At 54.3% G+C, this 19603-nt stretch overlaps 1 protein-coding gene across 1 annotated transcript in view; it reads left to right on the top strand.

Annotated features, from left to right (window-relative positions):
- The window catches only part of IGDCC4 (immunoglobulin superfamily DCC subclass member 4), a 37922-nt gene extending 18735 nt beyond the window's left edge, over window positions 1-19187 (top strand). Inside the window, exons 6-20 of the mRNA XM_053929058.1 lie at window positions 2736-2891; window positions 3551-3964; window positions 4492-4656; window positions 5205-5342; window positions 6223-6393; window positions 7375-7611; window positions 7768-7869; window positions 10143-10326; window positions 11001-11128; window positions 12646-12816; window positions 13079-13216; window positions 13958-14063; window positions 14592-14820; window positions 15580-15741; window positions 16256-19187. Coding sequence (XP_053785033.1) covers window positions 2736-2891; window positions 3551-3964; window positions 4492-4656; window positions 5205-5342; window positions 6223-6393; window positions 7375-7611; window positions 7768-7869; window positions 10143-10326; window positions 11001-11128; window positions 12646-12816; window positions 13079-13216; window positions 13958-14063; window positions 14592-14820; window positions 15580-15741; window positions 16256-16660 — 2906 coding nt within the window. The 3' untranslated portion in view covers window positions 16661-19187. The remainder of the gene's footprint in view (window positions 1-2735; window positions 2892-3550; window positions 3965-4491; window positions 4657-5204; window positions 5343-6222; window positions 6394-7374; window positions 7612-7767; window positions 7870-10142; window positions 10327-11000; window positions 11129-12645; window positions 12817-13078; window positions 13217-13957; window positions 14064-14591; window positions 14821-15579; window positions 15742-16255) is intronic.
- The last annotated feature ends 416 nt before the right edge of the window (window positions 19188-19603 follow it).

Raw genomic sequence — 19603 nt, 5'->3', positions numbered from 1 at the left:
ATAGCATGTTCCCGTTACAAGGTGCTTGGAATTTGCCACTCACAAAATTGTTATTGAGACCTTAGTCAGTGTGGGCCCCAGGCTGGCTTCTCTACCTTATTTTATTCCTCACAACAGTGTGGCAGAGGAGTGTGTGAGAGCTGGACCTGCAAGTCATGTGGGACCGGGCCCCCACGGCCGCTCTGTTTAGTTACAAAGCTGCCTCTACGCAGTGCGCCTCTCCTTTGTGCGCCTGGCTTCTTGCTGGGCACAGTGAATAAAATACCCAGATGAGAGGCACAGGACCCTCATCATCTGGGCAAGGGAGATAAGACACACACAGTGGTGAAGAGAGGCTTGACGGTATCAGACAGCAAGTGATAAGTGCCAAGTGGGACTGCGTTACAGGAGACGCTATCAGGGTAATGAGGGCGCTGGGCCAACCGTCATCTTGCAGTCCGCTGAACACTCACACCGGGCTCCTGCCTGGGCTTCCCAGAGCCCGTGGAGGAGGGGAGGGGCCAGGACTACTATTCCCGGTGGGCAGGCGAGGAAGCTGAGGCTGAGAGGCAGGACCCAAACTGTAGAGCTAGTCCTCTTCTGGGTATACTGCTCCCTACTGTTCTGTATGGAAGAAAAGCAAGGATTATCTTTGTTTCCATGTGTTCATAAGAAGTGATTTGTCCCAAGCTGATGGCAGAAATAAGTCTTAAACCTAGCCCTCTTTACCCTGCTTTCCTGGCTCAGTCTGTTACCCTACACTGCCTCCTTATTGTAAGTTTGTGTCTCACAGCCAAGAGTACATAATGAATACATAGAGTTTAAAGAAAAATAATAAGCCAGCCTTGGCCTGGTGGCTCAGTTGCTTGGAGCGTCATCCTGTACACCTAAAGGTTGCAGGTTCGTTCCTGGTCAGGGCACATACCTAGGTTGTGGGTTCGATCTTTGATCCCTATTCCGGGCTCGGGTGGGAAGCAACTGATTGATGTTTCTCTCTCACATCCATGTCTCTCTCTCTCCCTCTCAATATATCCTCAGGTGAGGATTAAAAAAAAAAAACAAGAAAAGAAAAATAATAAACCAAACTATATACCTTCTCCCACTGATCTGATGAGATAGAACAGTTCTGAAATCTTTGCACCTCCTTTACCTGCATGGCCTCATTGGACGTGTGACATTTGCCTAGTTAGGGGGATCCCAGGGCAGCAGGGGCCTCAGACTATTATTGGGGTGAGCCTGTGATGTTACCCGAGAGCTCTAATGTCAGTGTTTCTCAAACACTGACCGTGCACCTGAACGATCACGGGGAAAACTGCAGGCTCCCTCCCTTCCTGCCTGGAGAGCACTGAACCAGTGGTCTTTGCATCCTCTGCCTGGAGGCCTGGTCAGAAATGCAGAGTCTGGGTCCTGCCTAGGCCTCCGCATCTTAGCGTCCCCTGAAATCCCAGGATTTGTGTGCACAAGAAGGATCTGAGAACCGCTGTGCCAGAGGGTCCTGACACCAGTCGTTTCGGGAACTCACTGAGAGAAACTCTGCTAATAACTCCTGGACAGACGCTGGGAAAGGAAAGGCCACAAGGGGACTTCATTCCTGGCCCCAGGCACAGTTCCTGTTCCAGGAACTTGCTCCACTAAGTCAGGGAAGGGCCTCTTGTTTTCTTTTCTTCTGATTGCAAAAGTTGCATGTGCTCATTGTAGAAAACTAGGGAAAAGCAGAAACAAAACATCTCACCACTCAAAGGTAAAAATTGTTAACATATGTATTTTTCCCAGATTTTTTTCTATGCACTCATACATTCCCCCCTGATATTGAGAGCATGCTGAATTTACAATTCCAAGTCCCATTTTCATTCATCAGTATCTCATAAGCACTTCCCCATCTTTACAATTTTTTCAAACAATAATTATGACTATATGATGTTCCATCACTTGAATATGACTGCAGTCCTACTGTTGAATTTTTAAGTCTTTCCAGTCGTCCACCAGTACAGCTGACACCACAGTGATCAGCCCTGTTTACGTCTCCCCGGGACGGGTGCAGTGGTGGAGTCCCTGACCTCAAGGTGCCTGTGGAGCCCTGTGGAGCCCTGCGGAGCCCTATTAGCACTGACCTTTTCTCCCGCATCGCAACTCGCTGTTTTTAACCCTTTCCCTTTATGATAGGTGAAAAATAACTCTGTATTTATTGTGCATTTCTTTGATTATGTGAAGTTGAACAATATTTTTGTGAGTTTCTGGGCCATTTGCGTTTTTTTCCCCTGAATTTTCTGTTTGTGTCCATACGGCAAGGACTTTTAAAATGGTTTCCGTTTCACATCAAGATGAAAGTCTCTGCACATCGTCAAATCTTCGGTTTTGGTCAGACCTTTCCAGCCGCATGTCATCACCGGGACTGGGCCAGGGCCATACAGGAGTGTGTCCTTCCTGGGAAAATCAGTTTCAACAATGGAACTAGTAATCACTGACTAGTGTGCTGAGCACTTATTTATGTGCCTGCATTGTGCCAGGGGTTCTCACACACCTTATTCATTCTTCCCCCACAGCAGCCCGTCCGCTGAGGGACTATCTCCTCATATTACGGAGGGAGACACCAAGATTCAGAGAGGGTCACTAAGCTAGCAAGGGGAAGAACTGAGATTCGAACCCGGGACTCTTATGGCCTCCTAACCCCAGTGTAGAGAGGCCCCGAGGTCCGGGGAGTGGAGGCAGGACAATCCTCACCTCTCCCCTGCAGCGCCGTCCCTTCTCTTCCCCAGATGGGAAGCCCATCTCCACCGATGTCATCGTCCTGGGCCGCACCAACCTACTGATCACCAGCGCGCAGCCCCGGCACTCGGGCGTCTACGTGTGCCGCGCTAACAAGCCCCGCACGCGCGACTTTGCCACCGCCGCCGCTGAGCTTCGCATACTGGGTGAGGCAGGGGAAGGCTGGGGGCGTAGACGTGCGGGACACCGGATTGGGGTGGGTTAGTTGGGACCGAGGGAAAAACGGAGTGCGGCGGGGGTGGGGAGGGGGCAGTTGGGCGAGTTGGAGGGATTGAGACATCCTGGAGCAGGAAACGCGGGTAGGGTTGGGGGGTGGGGGGTCCTGCTGGTGGGAGTTCTTCGTAAGGCGGGGTCTTGGAGCGGAGGAGAGGGAAAGGAGGGGCGATTAGCGCCCGGGTGACTGGAGGGTGGGAAGGGGTGGTCTGGGTGGAACTCAGGTAATGGCCGAGGTGTAGGACTGGTCGTGGCGGGGGCCAGGGGTGTAGGGATAGTGGAACTGTGTGTGGTGTAAGAAAACAAGGGGACGAGGCTGCTCCGGGCAGAAATAACTGTAGACAGGAGTAAATCTGCGGGGGGAGAAGGAGGTGATAAGTGAGGAAGTGGGTTAGACCCAGGAGGAGGGGAGGCTGAGGAGGCCTGGTCAGCGCGGGGCTGGGGTACGTGGGGAGAAGTAGAGGTAGAGGGGTGAATCGGGGAGAGGTTAGAGAGATGGGAGGGGATGTGGGAGCCAGTTGGGGTGTTTGGGGGAGGGGTACAGTCCCCAGCGGCCGGAGCGCACTGTCAGCCTTCTCCTCCTCGCCCCCAGCGGCCCCTGCCATCTCGCAGGCGCCCGAGGCGCTGTCTCGCACGCGGGCCAGCACCGCGCGCTTCGTGTGCCGCGCGTCCGGGGAGCCGCGGCCCGCGCTGCGCTGGCTGCACAATGGGGTGCCGCTGCGGCCCAACGGGCGCGTGAAGGTGCAGGGCGGCGGCGGCAGCCTGGTCATCACGCAGATCGGCTTGCAGGACGCCGGCTACTACCAGTGCGTGGCCGAGAACGGCGCCGGCACAGCGTGCGCCGCCGCGCCGCTGGCCGTAGTTGTGCGCGAGGGGCTGCCCAGCGCCCCCACGCGGGTCACGGCCACGCCGCTGAGCAGCTCCACCGTCCTGGTGGCCTGGGAGCGTCCCGAGCTGCACAGCGACCAGATCATTGGCTTCTCCCTCCACTACCAGAAGGCTCGGGGTACGTCTGCGGGGGTGGGGTGGTCGGGATTGGGAGGAGGCGTCCCGGCAAAGGCCCAAGCTGGGGCGCCCTGAGGGCGGGGACAAGTTGGGTGACTGAAGGGGTTGCCTGTCTCTACCTAGGGGGTTAGGATAGGAAGTGATGGGAGCCCACAGGAGACGCAGCGCAGATATGGGGTAGGCCTGGTGTCGACGTGGCACATTACTCCTCAGTCACAGTTTACCAGGGAGGAGAGAGAGGATGCTTCTCCTCCCAGGAAAATGCCTCGGCATTCCTGGAGCCAGCTATTGAATGCAGTAGGAGTCACTTCAGTTAGATGCCAGAAAGAACTTCCTAAGAACCAGTAGAGGAATTGATGCAATGGACCTAGAAGCCCGGGGGAGTTTATCCTCGCCAGTGCAGATTATCGAGGATGATTTAGCTATAAATACACTGTTCCTGAGACTGGGACTATATGATAGCCTCCAGCTGGTGGGCCCCTGGTGGTGTTCCTGTGACAGTCCCTCTGTCTTGTGTCGTTGTCCCAGGCATGGACAACGTGGAGTACCAGTTTGCAGTGAACAATGACACGACAGAGCTGCAGGTGCGGGACCTGGAACCCAACACGGATTACGAGTTCTACGTAGTGGCCTACTCTCAGCTGGGGGCCAGCCGCACCTCCACCCCAGCGCTGGTCCACACACTGGATGATGGTAGGGCCTCCGTGCTCGCAACGGGCACCTTGGGGTCCAGAGAATTCCCTGGCAGTGGTAGCTGGGGCCCTCTTTACTAGTGAACTCCAGGCCGGCTCCTTTACCTGCCTTGTTTCATCTTTTGTACCCTGAAAGGGGTGGGCATGGGTTCTTCTCTCCAATTTGCAATTGGGGAAACCGAGGCCCAGAAAATGAGAGTGGCTTGCCCAGGGTCAGTAGGACAACTGGGACTTGAGATCTCAGCTTGTGACTTCCTGTATCACGTGGCTATTTTTCCTGACCCCCACGTACCATCCAGTCAGGCAGGGACCAGTGTGACTGTAGCCCACTGGGTATGGAAGATTGTGCCCCAAACTGTTTTCAGGGTGGGAAGGATGTCTCCTCCTGTCCAGCTTGGGGCTCCCCTGAGAGGCTCCCTTTCCTCCCTCAGATCCTGGTCCCGGGCCTACTTCTGACTTGCTGTGTGACTGGGCAAGTCTCTGACCGCTCCTGGGCCTCACCTTCCACGTCGGTGGAGCAGAGCTCATGCTGATGTTCTTCTGTCTCAGTCCCCAGTGCAGCGCCCCAGCTCTCCCTGTCCAGCCCCAACCCCTCGGACATCAGGGTGGCGTGGCTGCCCCTGCCTCCCAGCCTGAGCAATGGGCAGGTGGTGAAGTACAAGATAGAGTACAGTTTGGGAAAGGAAGGTGAGTGGAGGTAGGGTGTGGGCTCTAGCTGGCTGGGAATTGGGTCTGCGAAGAGCTGATCAGAGCCTCTGAGGAGCTGAGCTGAGGAAGTTAGGTGGTGCAAGGAAGTAGGGAAAGGTGAGCCTGGAAAAGAGGAGTGTGGGCTATGGATAGAGGTGGCAGGAATGAAAAGAGGGCTAGCTCAAGGCAGAGGGAGGGAGGCCAGGGTTCTGGCCCCACCTCCTCTACATCTGCAATGCGTCATCCTGCTGAATCCCTGCCTCAGTTTCCTTATCTGTGAGATGAGGCAGGTGGCCTAGGTGATCCTTGGGGTCCCTTCCAGCCCAAAGAGCAGATAAGGGATAGGGAGGTGGGGGGGATGCTTGTGGGATGGGAGAGTGGAGCACCGGGGAGGGTGTGCTAGGGAAGGTGTTGGTAATCTAGGGCAGGCGTTTGAAAGGGAGAAAGAGTTAGGAGAAGGCGAGTTGCTGGAGGGCCCAGGTGAGGGTGCAGAGGGAGGGAAAGGTGAGGCAGGGGTTTGGGTGGTTGTCAGGGCTCTGGAAGGCAGGCGGTGCCCAACAGTCCTCACAGCCAACCCCTTTGCTTGTGTCCTGGTGTGTGTGTGGGAGGGGGTGTCAGTGACCACTTATGGGGAGTAGGGATCGCATACCGTGATTCATCCCACTTGGAGCTGAGGCTGATGGCTGTGTCAGCTAGGGTGGGAGGCCCAGGGTTGGCCCTGGAGCTATGGAGCCCATCCGGGCACCACAGAGCCAGTGCTGAGAGGGCCTCAGGCTCTGATGGGCAATGAGGAGCCAGGGTCTGAGGTGGAAGAGTCTGTGTCATTAGGGGCCATTGTCTTCAGGCGGCCTCCCAGTAGCCAGTCTTTTCTGTCTCACAGATCAGATTTTCTCCACCGAAGTGCCAGGGAATGAGACGCAGCTTACACTGAACTCACTTCTGCCCAACAAAGTGTATCGAGTCCGGATTTCGGCAGGCACGGGCGCCGGCTATGGGGCACCCTCCCAGTGGATGCAGCACAGGACGCCCAGTATGCACAACCAGAGCCACGGTACGGGCTCTGAGGGGCCAGGACCCGGAGGCATGCGTGACTGTGTGTATGTGTGACCCTGGAACCCAGCCACCCTCTCCACCAGAGGCCTGCCATGGCGCCCCCTGTTTGCCAGACAGGGAGGGTGGGTGTAGAGGTGAAGGGCTGGCCTTTGCAGACACATCTGGGCTCAAGTGTCCCTTCTGCTGTGTGCCCTCCCACAAACCATTCACAGCTCTACGGCTTCATTTACTTGCAAGTGAGGCATGAAGATTGATAATGAATGTACTGTAAACAAAGTGTTTAGTACACAATAGCTGGTAAATAGCAGCTGTTCCATGATTACGATTTTGTTGAAAGGCCCAATAGTAGAGTGATTACGTGCAGACAAACCCTGGTGCATATACTATCTGAGTGACCTTGGGCAAGTTCCTTAACTTCTCTGAGACTCAGTTTCTTGCTTGTTAAATGGGGATAATGGTATTTCATTCTTTTATAGGCTTGTGAGAATGAAGCTTGTATGTACAAGGTGCTTAGAATAGTGTCTAACACAGAGTAAGCTTCCCACATTTAGGCTCCAAGTAGGGTCCCCACTCCCATGGCTCCACCCCTCCTTCCTGGCCTCAGCAACCCCTCTGATGCCCTTGCCTTGCCAGCACCCACGCATGCATTCCTTCGAAAAACTTATGGTACCTTCACTGTGCTGGGACCAGCAGCCCTGCCGCAGAGGTGCTCCTTGCTAACCCTGCGCAATGCCCAGGAGACACCCCTCCATTGCCAGCACTCTAGGCTTGTGGAGCAGTGAGTTCACCTCTAGAGCAGCCCTGTCCTGTCACTTAGAGTGGTGGTGAGTGGCGATCTTGGGAGAAGGCTGGCAAGGCTGTCTCTCAATACCCTCTTCCTCCTTTTTGCTTCCTCCTGCCTCTTCCCCCTCTCCCGTCCCTGACCTCCTTCTCATTGCCCATTCTCTTCCTCCCTCCTCCTCCTCATCCTGCTCCCCAGTCCCTTTTGCCCCTGCAGAGTTGAAGGTACGGGCCAGGATGGAGTCCCTGGTTGTATCCTGGCAGCCGCCCCCTCACCCCGCCCAGATCTCTGGCTACAAACTATACTGGCGGGAGGTGGGGGCCGAGGAGGAGGCTGACGGTGAGAGCCCCCCAGGGGGCCGTGGAGACCAGGCTTGGGATGTGGGGCCTGTCCGGCTCAAGAAGAAAGTGAAGCAGTATGAGCTGACCCAGCTAGGTGAGGAAGGCTGCGGGGAGGGAGCGAGCCAGCCGCAGCTTTGGTGGGGGCCTGGACAAGCTGGGTGCAGAGTTGGAGATGGAATCCTTTCTGGGAAGGAGAGCATGACCCCACAGGTTCCTCTAGCTAGTGAGTAACCCCTGTGACCTTCTCCAGTCCCCGGGCGGCTGTATGAGGTGAAGCTTGTGGCATTCAACAAACACGAGGACGGCTACGCAGCAGTGTGGAAGGGCAAGACGGAGAAGGCTCCCACGCCAGGTGAGGCGGGCTCAGGTGAGGGGTCTGTGTACGGCTCCCTTTCTCTTTCCTCTGGGCCTTGGTGGTCAGGCTTTCTGGTAGCCTCAGCCACCCCCAAAGAGCTTCTCCTAGGCTCAGGGGTCCTTTTCTAGACACAGACAGCCTCTGTCGTAGAAAGCAGCTCTAGCCCACTCACTGTCTTCTGGGTCTGCTGCCGGATTTCCATCACGTGTGAACAGGGCTAATCTGGAAGGTCTGAGTGGAGAAACCCAGGGTTGGTCAGTGACTCCAGACTCTGAGTTTGACCTTTGGACAGTTTTTAAAACACGTGCGCCTACATGACACTGTCAGAGTATCCATCCCTCCACTCCAGGCAGGGGGATTATCCCTGTGCAGCCCACTGGGGAGCTGAGGCTCAGAGAGGTAAAGGGACTTGTCCAAGGTCTCACAGAGCCTGGACGGGAACCAAGACTCCTGGCTCCCAGGCAGGAGCCTCTCCACTGCGGTGCGCTGCTTATGGACACCGCTGTTGCCCACCAGGGCATCCCCTCACCCCTAACTTCCCAGGCTGGTTTTTAACCATGTGGTTAGTGGAAGGAACACTCAGCCAGGGCTGAGAAACCTGGGTTCTGATTCCCATTTGCTCACTCAGCAAATCTTTTCCTGAGTGCCTACTGTGCGCCCGCTGTTCTGGGAGTTTAGCGGTGAACAACACAAGGAAGGGACCTGCTCTCATGCAGTTCATTTTAGTTTATGTTTATGTAATGAACACACATTCATATACTTAGAGGGCTTGCTACATATGTCTTAGTTTAGGCGGCTATAACAAAAACACCATAGACTTAAACCACTAACGTTTATTTCTCACATTCTGGAGGCTGGGAAGTCCAAGATCAAGGCACTGACATATGGGTAGTCAGTTTCTGGTGTGAGACCTCTTCCTGTCTCATAGAACCATCCGCCCTCTTCTCACTGTGGGTGGAGGGCTTCCCGGGCTCTCTTCCATCAGGTAGGGGCGGAAAGTTTGTAACACCCCCCAAATCCGTGTGTTGAAACCCTACGCTCTGATGTGATGTATTAGGAATAATCAGGAATTAGATGTGGTCACTATGCGGAGCCCTCATGAATGGGATTAGTGCCCTTGTAAGAGTCACAGAGAGGTAGCGTCCTCTCACTACCCTTCACCACGTGACGATGCCGGGAGAAGTCGGCCTTCTGCAACCTGCAACCGGGAGAGGGCGCTCGCCAGAGTGTCACCACGCTGGCGCCCGGATCTGGGACTCCTGCCTCCAGAGCTGTGAAAAGTAAACTTCTGTTGTCATAAACCACCCAGTCTATGGTGCTTTGTTATGGCAGCCTGATTGGACAAAGACAGGCACCAATGCCATTAATGAGCGCTCCACCATTTGTTCAAATGCCAGCACATGAATCTGGGGCGGGCACAAACATTCGGTTCCTAACAATATACCAGATATCACAGGAACAAGTGCTGATACGTCCTTCAAGATCGAGGAACCTTAAAAACATTGTGAGAAGTGAAAGAAGCCAGACACAAGAAAACTCCACAAATTGTATGATTCCACTGATATGAAATATCCACAGTAGGCAAATCCATACAGACATAAAGTAGGTTTGCGGTTGCCGGGGGGCTGGAGGAAAGGTGAAATGGTGATTCTTGGGTAAAAGGAACAGGGTTTCTTTTTGGGGTGATAAAAATTTTATGGAATTAGCGTGGATGGCTACACAACCTTAAGAATGTAATAAAAACCACTGAATTGTACATTTAAAAACTGAATTTTATGGTATGTGAATTATATCTCCAAAACAAAACATAAAACAATATGCCAGATACTTTCCTAAATACTTTGCAGATACTAACTAACTTAATCCTCATAACAATGCTATCAAGTAGGTACTACTATAAGCCCCACTAACTGAATAGGAATGGAGACAGAGAGAGGTAAGTTACTTCTCCAAGGTCACATGGCATGTAAATGGCAGAGCTGGAATTTGAACCAGAGCAGCCTGGCTCTAGAATCTGCTCTTAATTGCCATGATTTGCTTCCTCTCTCTTTTATAGTCTACTATATATATGACCTTGGCAAAAAAAAAATCACTTAAATTTTTGGGAGCCTCGATGTCCCCATCTGCGAAGTGGGAACGATGCCCCCCAGCCCACAAGATCAGAGGAGAAAGGGCAGAAGAAGGTGACTGTGAACCGGGCACTGGAAAGCACCACGCGTCTTTGGGGTTGGTGTCCCTCCCTTCCCCACACTCTCAATTTCACCTTCCAGACCTGCCCATCCAGAGGGGGCCACCCTTACCCCCTGCCCACGTTCATGCGGAATCAAACAGCTCCACGTCCATTTGGCTTCGGTGGAAAAAGCCCGACTTCACCACAGTCAAGATTGTCAACTACACCGTCCGCTTCAGCCCCTGGGGGCTCAGGAATGCCTCCCTGGTCACCTATTACACCAGGTGGGAGAGGGGCTGATGCTGTAGGGGGGGTGGGGGGACAGCAGGTGGTGATGAGAGGGAGCCTGGGGGATTCAGAAACCTTCAGGGGTCACGTGTTATACCCGGGGGACATTGAGGATCAGATGAGCTGGTGGCAGAAAAGGACAGGCCATACCATGCCATCCCATCCCCTCACAACAGAGCCTTGTGCTGAACCCTTGGGGACATGATGCAGAGAGACCTGTTTCTGTAACCTCAGAGGGCTCCCAATATGAGGGTGAAGAGACAGCCCCCAGTCAGATGGGGAGACAGAGCCACTGTCCTCAGGAGCTTCTGGTTTGGCAAAGGAAACATTGTATAAAAAGCAACAGATGTGTACAGTTGCAGCTAAAGTAAAATTAAATCAAGGAAAAGATGCATCAGAGGTGGTTCCTCAGGTGAAGGATGACTTTGATTAATCCAGGAAAGTATCCTGGAGGAGGAGGTCTGGCTTGGAGATTGGACATGGAAAATGATACCCTAGGAGCAGCACACATCCATCCAGACCTCTCTGTGGGTTCTCTGGCTAGTGTTAGTGGCCCCCTTCCCAGGGCAGGGCCTGGGGTGAGGGCCAGGGGTTGAGGAGTAGGTTTGGAGGAGCCACCCTGCTAGGAGGGTGTGCTTGAGACCTCTAGTCACACTTCTTGCCCTGGCAGCTCTGGAGAAGACATCCTCATTGGCGGGCTGAAGCCATTCACCAAATACGAGTTCGCGGTACAGTCCCACGGCGTGGACATGGATGGGCCCTTCGGCTCCGTGGTGGAGCGCTCCACCCTGCCTGACCGTGAGTGGCACCTCCCCTCTCTTACCCAACTTCTTCTTGCCCAGAAACCCTCTTCTCTGAAATGCCCCTCAGAACCCCGCAAGGGTGTGTTATTTGCTTGCATTGACATAGGCCGGTGCTGTGCTGGTCCTGTTTGTCCCTAGAAATAATAACGTAGGATTTAGAGAAGCGGCTTCCTTTGAGAGTCTGGCCCAGCCCACTGAGCCGGTGAAGAGGGTGGGGGGCGGGGGCAGGTGTCCTGGGTTCTGCAGATGGGTTCCCATCCTCCTGTACACACAGGTCAACTTGGGCAGGTAGGTTCCTTCCCCACCCAGGGCCTCATCTGTGGAAAGAGAGGGTGGGGCCATTCACTCTGCCCGCCTGTGACTCTGGAATCCTCTGGAAACGGCATTTTGAGACAAAAGGACTCTTGTTCTCGCAGCAGAGGCTGTGAGGCTCTGCTGGCCTAACGCTGCTCACCTTCCCATCCACAGAAGACCTTTGTCCTGGGCCTGAACAGGAAGATGTATGCGGGCTGGGCTGTGGAGACCCTCTGCTCTCAGGAATTTGCTTTTTAAAAAACTGCTTTCAAATTGTTCCTCACCCCACTATGACCTCCATTATTATGGCCTTAAATTGCATACAGAGTTCAGGGAGACCCCGTGTTTTCTTGGAGTTGACTTCATGACACTGGGTCCCCGGCACAAGTGACCGGGCTACAGAGGGGGGTGATTTCTCCTTCAGGTGGGGAAACTGGAGCCTGAGAAGCGGAGAGTCACAAGGGGTCCGTGAGGTGGCTCTGTTGCACCTTAGCAGCCTGGGTCCCCATCCCACTCTCTGTCAGGCCTTGAAGACCTGAACTCCAAATTTCTGTCCTTCCCAACTCACCAGTCACCTGTGTCCCTCCTTCTCACCCTTTCTCCCCCCCCCGCCCCCCCCCCCCCCCCGCCAGGATCAGCTTCTTCTCTGAAAACAGACCACGAAGTCTGCCAAGGTCACGTCAGGGTGCCCGTGACCCTGGAGGACGGGGTCATAAACATAGGGTGCACAGAGCATCAACCAATTTTACTTAAGACTTGGGTGGCAAGGGGAGTTAGGAACTTTAAATGATAAATAATTTTAAGCACTATTTTTATATTACACTTTACCATGGAATGGATGGCAAACTTAGTGTGACAGTTTAAAATAAAATACAAAAAGCCTTCCAAAAACTTTTGAGCTCCGCCCCCAGGTCCCTAGAATACCCGACAGTCTCCTCAGCCCTTGGATGTTGCTGGGTGTGGGAGTTTAGGGCGCTCTGCTCCAAGGAGTGGAAAGGAGTTCCAGGGAGGGGAGGCAAGGAGGTGAAGCTGTCCCCCCTCCCCAGCTGTTTTCTGGAAATTCCCCTGATCGGAGATCAGACCTCCTCTTGCTCTGTGGTTTGTTCCAGTGAAGGAGGAAGAAGAGAGGCCGTGTCCTCACGCCCTGTCTCACAACTGCCCCCAGCGCTGGGGCTCCCAGTGACCCTGCCTCTCCCTTTCTCCTCCTCTGCACCCCAGGGCCCTCGACGCCCCCGTCTGACCTGCGCCTGAGCTCCCTGACGCCGTCCACTGTCCTGCTGCACTGGTGCCCCCCCACGGAGCCCAACGGGGAGATCGTGGAGTACCTGATCCTGTACAGCAACAACCACACACAGCCCGAGCACCAGTGGACGCTGCTCACCACGGAGGGTGAGGGCTCCTGCCCCGAGGCTGTGGGAGCAAGCGCTTCCCCACCCTCTTCCCTGTTCCAGCCTCTCCAGTGGCTGGATTAGTAGGGAGAGCGCCGCTGAGGTGCTAGGGATTCAGGGAGAAACGTGCAGAAGCTACTGCCTGAGTGGGAGGAGCGGACTTTCTCAGTCCTGCTGCCCAGCCTGTCCCTCGTTCCCTGCCCCCCCCCCCCCCCCGCACTGAACCCACTAGCCCTGCTCTCCCTGCTTCCCCCACCTGCCAGGGAACATCTTCAGTGCTGAGGTGCGTGGCCTTGAGAGCGACACCAGGTACTTCTTCAAGATGGGGGCGCGCACAGAGGTGGGGCCCGGGCCCTTCTCGGGCCTGCAGGACGTGATCACTCTCCAGGAGAAGCTCTCAGGTACAAAGGCAGGAAGGGAGGAGTGGGGTCCATCCTGAGGCCCCCAGAGACCCCTGGAATTGACTTCTAACCCTAGCATCATGTCTTCCAAGGCCCGGCCACCAGGGCCCTGTTTTGGACGGCTGCCCTTCTAGTTTGGTGCAGAGGACGGACTTGAAGGGAAGTGGGTGTGGATTGGTTCAGTGGTGATTCGGCTGAGAGATCAGATATTTGGGAGACTGGCTTGGTTTCTTTGGGAGATTGCTTTGACTGGAGGGTTGGCTTGGAGAGGGCAGGAGCTTTATGGGGTGCTGGTGGGCAGCGCCGACTATATAATTTGTAGGGCCTGGTGTGCAAGGAAAATGAGGGATTCCTTATTTAAAAATTAGGAAGAATTTCAGGACGGTGACAGCACAGCATTAAACCAAGCACGGGGCCCTTCTCAGTGTGGGCTTCCTGCACACCCCTGAAACCAGCCCTGGTTGGCAGGCAGGTTGATGGGGACGGACCGGAACTTCCAGGTGTCCGGTGGGGAGGACCGCTGGAGAGAGAGGTAGCTATGGTGTCTGTGAGGCTGGGGGGCCCTGCTGTCCTTGCATCAGACGATTGAGTGTCCAAAGAGTGAGACTGAAGCCAGCAGTCCCCCGAGGGGACTATTTCTAGGGACAAACAGGACCAGCACAGCACAGAAGTCCTGATCTATGAACCCTGGGTCTTCTCCTGTCCTTGACCTGTTCTGCCCCCTCTCTCTCCCCCCACCAGACTCCTTGGACGTGCACTCAGTCACAGGCATCATCGTGGGTGTCTGCCTGGGCCTCCTCTGCCTCCTGGCCTGTATGTGTGCTGGCCTGCGCCGTGGCCCCCACAGGTGGGCAAAGGAGCCAGTCTGACCGCAGAGAGGAGAGATTTCCAGAAGGATTGGTAGTGAGAGTGATGCTGAGCTTCTAGGGGTTTCAGGGGGAACAGGCAGAAGCTACTGCCTGAGCTGAGCTGAGAGAAACAGGAAAAGTGGCCAGGACTTGCCCTAGGCACCCCCACTCACTCCATTACAGTTAGAGCTCTGGGTGAAGGGTTTGTGGGGGATGCCCTCATGAGAGTGGGGGATGACTTTAGGGGATCCCCCAGTGTACCCCCTCAGCAAGGGCAGACACAGGCAGAGCTGCCTGTCTCCCACTTCCCCTGTAGCTGCTAGCATCTTGGAAAGAGGGACCCCGGTTCTCCAGATGCCTGGATCCAAGGGAGGAAGGGACCCATTTGCAGTGTCACAGCTTTTTTGAACAGTTTCCTACTAGAGTCCTAGAGATGGACAGGAACCTGCCCAGGGACATAGGCTAACTGGACCCCAGTCCCACCCCCACCCTCACTTTCTCACCACTGTGACCATCTTTCCTTCCAGGGAAGCCCTCCCAGGCCTGTCCTCCACAGCTGCTGCTGGGAACCCTGCGCTGTACTCTCGAGCCCGCCTCGGGCCCCCCAGTCCCCCAGCTACCCACGAACTGGAGTCCCTTGTGCATCCCCGTCCCCAGGACTGGTCCCCACCGCCCTCAGACATGGAGGACAGGGCTGAAGTGCACAGCCTCATGGGAGGCGGGGTTTCTGACTGCCGGGGTCACTCCAAGAGAAAGGTGAGCCTGGATCCTGCTAGGTGAGTCCCACACTGCTGCACACTCCCACATAGATCGCTAGGGGGCGCGAGAGCATAACGGGTGACCCTGTGAGAGAACCCCCCCTCCCCCCACCCCCCCCACACCTACGCCCCACCTTCCTCTGGGCCAGATGCAGAAGAAAAGGCACTGTCTCTTCCCTCCCTGAAAAGGTTGGCAGGGCGAGGAAGCGGAATAGGTCAGCCTGGCTCTCATAGAAGGAGGGAAGGTCCCCCAATGGGCTGTTTGCTGGTGACCCTGGGCAGCCAGAACACCCAGATCCCCCCTCATCCTGGGAGCTGGGGAGACCTCTAAGATCCATCCCTCCCCAATATGGGAAAAAGAGGGTGGTCACTTCAGCTGTAGCTGAGTGGGACTGGGACCTGGATAAGGTGGGCTGTGCAGGACAGGCTCCCTCCATGCTGGCAGTGCGGGCTCATCCCACTCTTTCCTGATGAGCCTGCTCAAACCTGAGTCCTTCCTTACCCTTTTCCCTGCCCCTCTGCTGAAGGAGACCCTGCCTGGCTGGGAAAGCTCTAGGCTCTGCCAAAGCAATGATACTAAGCTTTTCTGCAGAAGCACTTCATCCTCAGTTCCTTCCAGACTCAGTCTATATTCTGTGCTCCTCCCCACAGCCTTGGGGAGGGAGAAGATAGGGGTGCCAGAGTCCATGGAGAGGGCGCCATCCCCCTCCCTCTCCCAGCCAGCCCCTCAGTGCTCCCTCTTCTCCCCCCCTTGCAGATCTCGTGGGCTCAGCCATGTGGGCCAAGTTGGGCAGGTCCCTGGGCAGGCTGTGAGCTGCCCCAGGCAGGCCCCGTGCCTTCTCTGACCCGGGCCCTGCTGCCCCCTGCTGGAACTGGGCAGACGCTGTTGCTGCAGGCTCTGGTGTACGACGCCATAAAGGTCAGTGTCCTGGGAGTCAAGGGGAGGAAAGGAGAGAAGGGTCCCCACGCTTGTGAGGAGCAGGTAGATGGTTTCCAGGAGACCCCTGAGGGTAACTTCCCTGGTGACAGAAGTCTAGCCAGAGATCACTGGAGCCTCCTTCTCAGGAATCGGTGTTTCACCTGGTTGGGGGACAGTCCTGCGTAGACCTAAGTGAGCGACAGCAGAGTTACTGTGGGCCCGAGTATCTTCAGCCTCTCTTTCTACTCACTGAGGCCCGGACTGAGTCCCGTACTTCTGGAACTCCTGGGCAAGGGCGAATAGTAGTATTCCATTTTCCCTGCCTTCCCATGGGTCCAGTTGCCACCTCTTGTAGGATGGCCAGCGTGCTTCCTGTACTAACTCCCAGTGCATTCTGGGGCACTGGAAGGCAGAGGCGGGTGTCAGTCTCTCTCCACCCCAGAGACGTTGGTCTTTCATCTCCTGATCACTCCCAGTGGTGGTCACCTGTCCTTGTGTTCTCTGCTCTGACCAGGGCAACGGGAGGAAGAAACCGCCCCCGGTCTGCAGGAACCAGGTGGAGGCTGAAGTTATCGTTCACTCTGACTTTGGTGCCTCCAAAGGGAACCTTGACCTCCACCTCCAAGACTTGGAACCTGAGGACTTCCTGCCTTCAGAGGCTGCTGACCTCACGTCGGGTGTTGTGGATCCAGGGCAGGGGGTAGAGTGGCTGGACAGGGAGCTGGGAGGATGTGAGCAGACAACCACTGGGCCAGACAGACTTACCTGCTTGCCAGAGGCACCTTCCCGCCCCTACCCAGACCTCCAGCCCAGGGAGGCTCTGGAGGAGGCCCCTGGGAACAGCTGCCAGTCAAAGGCTGCCTGCCCTCTAGAAGCCAGCCCAGGCTTGCCCAGAGCCCCAGTCTCCTCCTCTGCTTAGCTCCCCTGGAGGGCGCAGTTTGGGGCAGGCTCTTATGGCTCATGGGATATGACACCTGTGTACCTGCAGACACGGAAGGTCATCAAGCCATTTGGAGAGCCTCCTAGAGCGCTTTGGCTAGAGGGAGAGGAAGACATGGATTATTCACACCCCCCATACTCTGTGACACATGTGACGTGTGAGAGACAAGTGAGGCATAGCTATATGTGATGTGCACATATGCGAAGCACATGTGTGTGTGCGCTGGTTGGTGAGCTGGGAAACCTTGGTCCAGGCAGTAGTCACTACAGCCTAACTGATCCTCTAGGTCAGATCGGTGCCCCAGAGCGGTCAGTCCCCAGCCCTGTGGGTCCCCCACCTCCGTCACCCAGCCTTTTATTACACACTCTGAGAGTGTCTGCAGTGCCCTGTCTGACAGAGACAGCCCCAGCCCATTTTCCCGTCTGGCTGGGCTGAGTGCAAGTAGGCTCTGAATGCCTAGCATTTTAGTGGCTGCCCATCTCCCAGCACGGTCTATTGCCCAAATTGAGAGGGTGACTCCGGTTCCCCTCAGAGCAAGTCTGCATTTAATTTTGTAATGTGGGAAGTGCCTGGTTTTGAACACCTGCTTTTTCTTGCTCTCCCCTGCTTCCTTCGCCTTCACTACTCCGGTAGCCTCACCCCCAGCCAGCTTGCTCCCCCACTTCCAGTGCCCTTCTCTTCCCTCCTGGTGCGCCTTCCTTTCCTCTCTGCCGTTTCTGTGTCTCCTCTTTCTGTGCCTCTCCTGTCTCTCACGCCTCTCCCAGACTGCGTCATGTGGTTCTCCTGCCTTCCTTCCCTAACAACATGACTACCTCATGTCTGCTTCACGGCCGTAGCATGACTCCTCCGTCTGCCCATTCACTTTCCCCATCACCCTCCCGCCCCCTTCTCTCTCTGCCTCCGAATGCCTCCTCCCCGGGCAGACTGCCCATCCCCAGGGCAGGGCTGGAGAAGACCTTCCAGCTTCCCTTGTACCTTTCTCCCTGGGACTAAGATGGAAGGGTTCCTTCTCGAGGTGATGAATCCAGATCACACAAGGGGACTTTTGAGATGGGGAAAGCAGACCACGACCCAGAGGCTTGGGTTAAAATTCTTCCTTGCCTTTTGTGAAGGCAGGCAGGTTTGCTGGTGGAGGGGGTTTGGGACCTTCCTTTCCAGCTGAAGCTAAAGGAGAAAAGGGGGAATGGAAATTAGGGGCTCTGCAGCCCAGCAGCTTCCCACTGTGCACCTTGAACATGAGCTGATGGGGTAGGGGTGAGAAGAATCTCATTCCTCTGGGGTGCTGGAAGGGAGGGAGGTCTTTGCACAGGACAAGGGCAACTGGCTCATTTTGTTTTGTTTTATTTTGTTTTTTATTCAGTCCTGAGGTCAGTTTCTGTTGACCTGCGATAGAAGGACAAGCTTGACTTCTATTTCCCGTGTAGAGAAAACAATGTAATTTATTCGATTTGCACCTCAGCCTCTCATAGGAGCATAGAATGCGGGGTCTTTTCTCCCCAAATGCATCTTTCTAACTGATTGGCGTATCAGGGGTTAACACTGGCTTCTGGGCTAAATTAGAAATAACTAGTCTATCTCCTCCACCACCACCACCCTTTTGTAAATGGTGAGATGTCTTTCAGCAGAGTTGCAGCTTCCTCAGACCCTTTCAGCATCGTGTTTATTACACTCGGATGTCACTCACGTTTGACATCTCACCTACATTTCCTCCTCCTCCCCCTCCTTCAGCCAGCCTATGATAACACTAAAGATTATTAATGTTGCTTTTGTATCTTGTTAAGCACAGAATTGTCACTTGTACTATTGCCGTGGCATTCAGCGTTGCTGTGGCTAACACCACTCTGTATGTTTCATCATCGCTCTGAAGGTCAAAAGCCTCGTTTTATTTTGCTGGGGTTTTTTTCCTAAAGGGGGGTGGGAAACCTGCCCTGAATTAAATGGCTGTTTTAACAGTAGGCTCTTAGCATTACACCGCATAGTCATTTTTCATGTTCTTGTTTAACAGGCACTGAGGTTCTGGTTTAAATTAAATAGCTGCAAATGAGACAATTTATAACCCATTAGGTTGGGTGGAAAATTGTTTCTCAAAAGCAAATAAGTAATAAATCTGGTATCTGCCTATAACTCACAGTTGATAAGCAAGTGGCCATTACTCACTAGTGTTATATATGATTTGGGCTCTGGGTAATTTGGAAGTGTTAGGTTTGTGTCTTTGTAGCAGTATTTTTATTAGAACGGAGTCTATTGGCCTTTTACAGGGTATTAATCCCTTTGTCACCTACCATCGATGCCTTACGTTTTTTGAGTCTCATTTTAAAACCTTTCTCTTTTTTTGATGCATGACAAGCGTAATCGGTATCTGCTCATTTATCTGTCCGTATTTAGTTTACGCTGTATTATTTAATTATTTTCCCAGCATTTGTTCCCTTTCCAAATATGACATTTTTTAGTGTTAAACCAAGGCATTGATCATGTATCTGTCCTTATAATGAATTAATAAACTATTTTCCAGAAATGTGGAATTCTCTTTCGGAACCAATGTCTAGAATTTCCCGAGCCTTTCTGAATAGAGAACGTATTTCGTGCCAGATGGGAAATGTTGGTTCTTGAGGGTAGAGAGCAGGTGGTTTGGGGGAAAGAACTGAACCACCTGAAGTCCTTTTGGAGGAGGACGTAAACTTAGGGAAGATGCACTCATTGATGGCACTCTTTTAGACTCTCTAGGGATCTCTTTCCATCTGGACACGCATTTTTTTTAACTTTCTTGGGTGCAGGAGAGGAGTGAACAAACAACTCCAGAAGAATTTTCGTTATTCTTCCGGATCACTGGTCTCCAGAACCGCTCATGGCTGCATATTAACGCGTATGTAGGCTTGCTCAGAGGCCTGCGCATGCGCACTTACGTCCAGAAACAACTTTGGG

This window comes from Desmodus rotundus, chromosome 7 (assembly GCF_022682495.2).
Source record: "Desmodus rotundus isolate HL8 chromosome 7, HLdesRot8A.1, whole genome shotgun sequence".
Taxonomy (NCBI): domain Eukaryota; kingdom Metazoa; phylum Chordata; class Mammalia; order Chiroptera; family Phyllostomidae; genus Desmodus; species Desmodus rotundus.
The sequence above is the reverse complement of the archived record's forward strand: the minus strand, read 5'-3'. Positions and strand labels throughout refer to the sequence as shown.